At 35.7% G+C, this 5,016-nt stretch overlaps 1 protein-coding gene across 2 annotated transcripts in view; it reads left to right on the top strand.

Moving 5' to 3' along the window:
• The window catches only part of LOC106681339 (facilitated trehalose transporter Tret1), a 5,717-nt gene extending 1,503 nt beyond the window's left edge, over positions 1-4,214 (top strand). The window contains exons 3-4 of one of the 2 annotated variants that reach the window (XM_024363192.2): positions 1,256-2,400; positions 2,478-4,214. In XM_024363192.2, coding sequence (XP_024218960.1) covers positions 1,256-2,393 — 1,138 coding nt within the window. In that variant the 3' untranslated portion in view covers positions 2,394-2,400; positions 2,478-4,214. Of the gene's footprint in view, positions 1-1,255; positions 2,446-2,477 lie in introns of those variants that run through there. The other variant, XM_014421609.2, reaches the window with a different exon arrangement.
• The last annotated feature ends 802 nt before the right edge of the window (positions 4,215-5,016 follow it).

The following is a 5,016-nucleotide window of genomic DNA, read 5'->3' on the forward strand; positions in this document are numbered from 1 at the left end:
CCATGAGGAAGGAAGACACGTGAGATCTGAGGAGGATGCAAGCATAGAAGCGGCTTTACATTATGAAAACTATCACGTGAAAGGCTGCCTATAATCCGGGCACTCAAACACCATTGGTTACAGAGAAGTACCAATTAGCGTTAAGGGGAGGACAATCCACGTACAGGTTTGCAAATTTAAATTAATCACTCTAAGTAACGCAGGTGAAGGATTGCAAGGACCCAATTATAACTGAATTTGACGACATTTTCTTTAATGAAGGAGATGTATGGGGTCCAACAGAGAGGACAGTACATGAGATTCCACTGAAGCAAGAAAGAGTGACGTATGCTGAAGAACGACGATACCCACTAACTACCATTAAACTACTATCGTCGGTTCATCCCTGATAAGGCGGAACATCTGGTGCCCCTCAACAATTAGCTAAGGAAGGGTAGTGCGACAGTAATCACGCCGACCATTGAAGACAATATACAAAAATGTATAGATCAGTTGCAGAAGGAGCCAACCACTGCTAGATTTCCAAAAGCAGTTCACGCTCACGACAGACGCTAGTGAGTATCCCCTGGGGGCAGCGCTGTCACAGGAAGGTGAGCGGGAAGGCACGAGTAGGGGCAGTAGCCCAGGAGGAGAATTGGAAGGACTCCATTACAACGGAATTTACCGACATTTTTTTAAATGAAGAGATGTATTTAGTGCAACAGGAAGGACGGTACAAGAAATTTTGCTAAAGCAGGAAAGAATGACATAAGTTTAAGAACGAAGATACCCATAGGCATTCTGGAAGCACCTCAGAAGGGAAATAGAAAACTTAAGAATATAAGGAATCATTTTGGATAGTACGTCACCTGATAATAGTCCGTTATGGGTGGTTCGGAAGAAAAGTTCACCAACTTAGAACGAGGAAAAATATAGGGTGGTAACCAACAACCGAAACCTAAACAAAAAAACCGTGAACAAAAAGAACCCAAAACCAAGGTTGAAGTAGGCCCTGAAAAAATAAAAAGGGGTAAAAATCATTAGCACCTTATACTTGATAACAGGGTATCACCAGATTCGTAAGCACTAAGAGGACAAACACAAAACTGCTTTTACTTTCGAAAGAGGGCACTACGAATTAACGAGGATGCCTTTCTAAACCACCGACCAATTTATTTTCCTACAAATAAAATATACTGGCTATTAGACAAATGATAATGTATATAATTACACAATTGACTCATATTAAAAGTTTAACTCGAGCTTCTTGTTCCAGGATTGGTCGAAAGTACGTGATCATGAGCATCGGCCCTCTCTGTATCGCTGGTTGGATTTTAATCCTCTGCTCCAAGTCGATGCCCTCTCTGATTCTTGCCCGGATCTTCCACGGGCTTTCGACCGGAGTGGCCTTCACAATCACACCTATCTATACAGCGGAGATCGCAGAACCAAAGTTGCGAGGAAGTCTCTCAGGAATTTTCATGAGTACGTGGAACTTAGGTGTATTGTACGCCTTCAGCTTCGGACCCTATCTCAGCTACGATGAATTCATCTACGTCTGCCTACCACTCCCAATAACATTCACAATAATATGGATGTTCATGCCTGAGACTCCTTACTACCTGTTAATGAAAGGGCAGGAGGACGAAGCGAGGAAGGTACTCAAGTATTTTAGAAACGGAGACATCGATGAAGAACTCGAGGAAATGAAGAATGCGGTAAGAGAAGAGATGTCAACGGAAGGATCGTGGAAGATACTTTTCACCGACGAGGTTGAGAGAAAAGCATTTATAATTGTGCAGATCGTATGCATAACTAAATACCTCGGTGGCCTTACAGTCTTGGTCAACTACGCGTTGGACATCTTCTCCAAAAGTGAATCCTTCCTCCCTGCTGAAGAAATGTCCATTTTGCTGGCTAGTGTCATTACCTTGATCGCCTTGGTCTCTGGCTTTATGTCCGACTGGATTGGACGTAGGCCACTCCTCTTGATATCGTGTTTTGGTTGCTTTTTTGCTCACTTTATCACAGGAGGGTATTACTACGTCCATGAGAAAACTACGTTTGACACCTCAAGGTGCACCTGGGTACTTTACATCGGCTTGTCTATGTACTGCTTCTTTTCGGATATAGGAATAACACCACTAATGCAAATTTTGCAGTCCGAGATGTTCGGAGCAAGTACTAGAGGAGTAGCTGCCGGTATCACCGAAGGATTCGCATCGGTGTTGACCTTCGTGGTGCTCAAAGCCTACTCTCCGGTAAATGAGGCGTACGGGATTTACATCAACTTCTGGTTCTACAGCTTGGTTGCTCTCGTAGGCGGCATCCTTCTCTCATGGCTCTTATACGAAACAGCAGGAAAGACGATCGGTCGAATGGAGAATAAGCCTACGAATAGAGCTGTTGCTTGAATAAGACGTAAGGGCATATGAATATAAACAAATATAATATTTACATATTTAATTGGTTCTATACTTTTTTTTCCTTTTGAGCAGTACCCCGCCAGCTGGAGAGACTCCATTCCAGGAAGAAAAACTAGCAATGTGGGTTGCAAGCTCGTTTTTAAATAAATATTTTTGAATACTAGTTTTAGTAGATTTCTGAAGGTCGGACCTAATACAAACCAATGGCTCCACCTGCTAAATGATTAGGATTAGCTACGAACATATTTTGTGAGGATTTATTGTATAAGTTTCCTAATGTCTAAGTGTTAGTTTTACGTTCTAACAGATACCTGCACCATAAAAGTGACTCAGAATGCACAGGGATGTAGGTAGTACGCGCATGGTTCAATTCTGGCTTAGTGGCTCTTTTTTAATGAGAATTACTCATAAGGTATTGGGGCAACCACAGTAAATATCTACAATTCTATTTATTTATAATCTTGATATTTTAAGAGGATGGTAAACTAAGATTTTTAGATATGTTGATGGTAAGACAAGGTAACAATATAATCACAGAGTGGACAAAAAAAGAAACAAGTAGTGATATAATATTGAATTATTATTCTTGCCACCCTTATCACATGAAATACAATGTAATAAATAATTATATTAAAAAAGCAATCAAAGTAACAGATAATAGTAGGTTACATATAATAAAAAAAAAGATAATTAATATGTTCCTAAAAAATTTTTACCCAAAAAAATTAAGCTACAAGATTTGGGAAATTAACCTTAAAAATGTTAAAAATAAAACAGGAAACGAAATAGTAAATAATAAAGCAAAAAATAAAAAAAATTATGGATCCAATTACATTAAAGGACTATCTGAAGATATAAAGAAATCATTTAAGGATTACGATGTTGATGAGTACTCCCTAAGTCATAGACCCAATAATAAAATAAAGAACTATTATAGTATATTAAAGGACAAAATTGATACAAGAAATCAATCGGGATTAATATATAAAATTCCCTGTCTAAATTGTCCAGCTATATATATAGGTGAGACAAAGCAATTATTGGTTGACAGAATTTATCAACACAATAATGATTTGAAAAACAAGAAGAAGGATCCAAATAAAACAGCACTAGTCCAGCATGCAACCAAAAACCAACATATTTTTGATTTTGAAAATACAATCATTTTACATAAAGAGAATAATACATTCAAAAGGAAAATACTTGAATCCATTTACATATCTGAAAATATTGATTATACAGTAAATTTCAAAACAGATACGAGGAATTTAAATCAACATTATGCAGAGATATTAAGTAAGATTAATTTATAAATAATATAGGATAAATTGTATGTGGATAATTATAGTAGGCCTTGATAGGATTTTTGCTAATGAAATAAAGAGAAAAATTGACAAAAATGTAGTTATGATAAATAATTTTTTAAATGCTTGAACTGAGTAGAGGAAGGTTACCAGCATGGTTGTGATAAAAGTTTATCAACAGTGTCTGCAGATAAATAAATTTGACTGTGTTTTAATGGATAATTTACTAATTAGGTAATTAAACATATGTGGGATATACTTATTAACAAAAAATAATTTTACCTAATGTTTTTAATGTTTTCATAGATATTAATGTTTTGACCTGGGCAGAATAGCCTGAATGAAGTTTTTAGAGTGGTTTAAATTATATGTTTTCAAAGTGGTATTGAGGTAAGGTAAATTATAAATAATAATGTTAAGTATTCAAATTGTTTGTAGGATCATACATGTAATAGAAACTTTTTGTAGTAGATTGTCCCTGAAGATGGCCGGATTGGCCGAAACGTTGGACGTATAAAAGAAATAAAACGTTTTGAGACTATAATGGATATTGTTTGAATTATTTATTAAAAAAAATATCTACAATTCTGTTTTGAGAATTTTTTTTCAATCATACTAGATTTCCAGTTAAAAATGTATCAAGACCAAAAAAGCCCTCAAGCGTTGATCAGCTATTTGGGACTAGTTTGAAAAAAACACACATTTCACGTCAGTCTAAAAGTTTTAGGTATTTTCAAGAGTTCTGTGTTTATAAATGAATTTTTTTTAGATAATAGGAGGGCGTGAGCATTCCATAAATTAATAGAAAACTGATATATTTACAACAGATTAAGCGGCAATAGACTTACAGGTCTTCAGAGCTTTTTTTCGTGTAGTTATCATATTATAGAAATCAATGCTAGTGGATTGATTTCTGCTCAAAGTAACTGACAGTATGTGATCAGCGCACCGCATTAGATTTTTTATTTTGCAGAATATATTCTAAATCTACATAAGTCGGGGTAAGTGCAGATAGTATTTTTAAAACTTATCTTTTTAAACAATGACCCAAATGACCAACTGCATTCCAAACCCTGTATTCACATTCATTTTAATTGTTATTATGAGTGAAAAATTAAAAAAATCTTTCATCTTTACTTTGGACTCCATCATGAAAAGAGACTTACTTGGAATTCCCATACCAGACTGAAACGACAAGAACATGGTCAAAGATTTTTATTACTACAACAATCCAAACCCCTATATACTACAAAAAAATATACTTACAAAAAAACTCAACCCTATTTACTATAAAAAAAGCTTACATA

Source organism: Halyomorpha halys, unplaced genomic scaffold (assembly GCF_000696795.3).
Source record: "Halyomorpha halys isolate HHAL.00 unplaced genomic scaffold, Hhal_1.1 Scaffold328.1, whole genome shotgun sequence".
Lineage (NCBI taxonomy): Eukaryota > Metazoa > Arthropoda > Insecta > Hemiptera > Pentatomidae > Halyomorpha > Halyomorpha halys.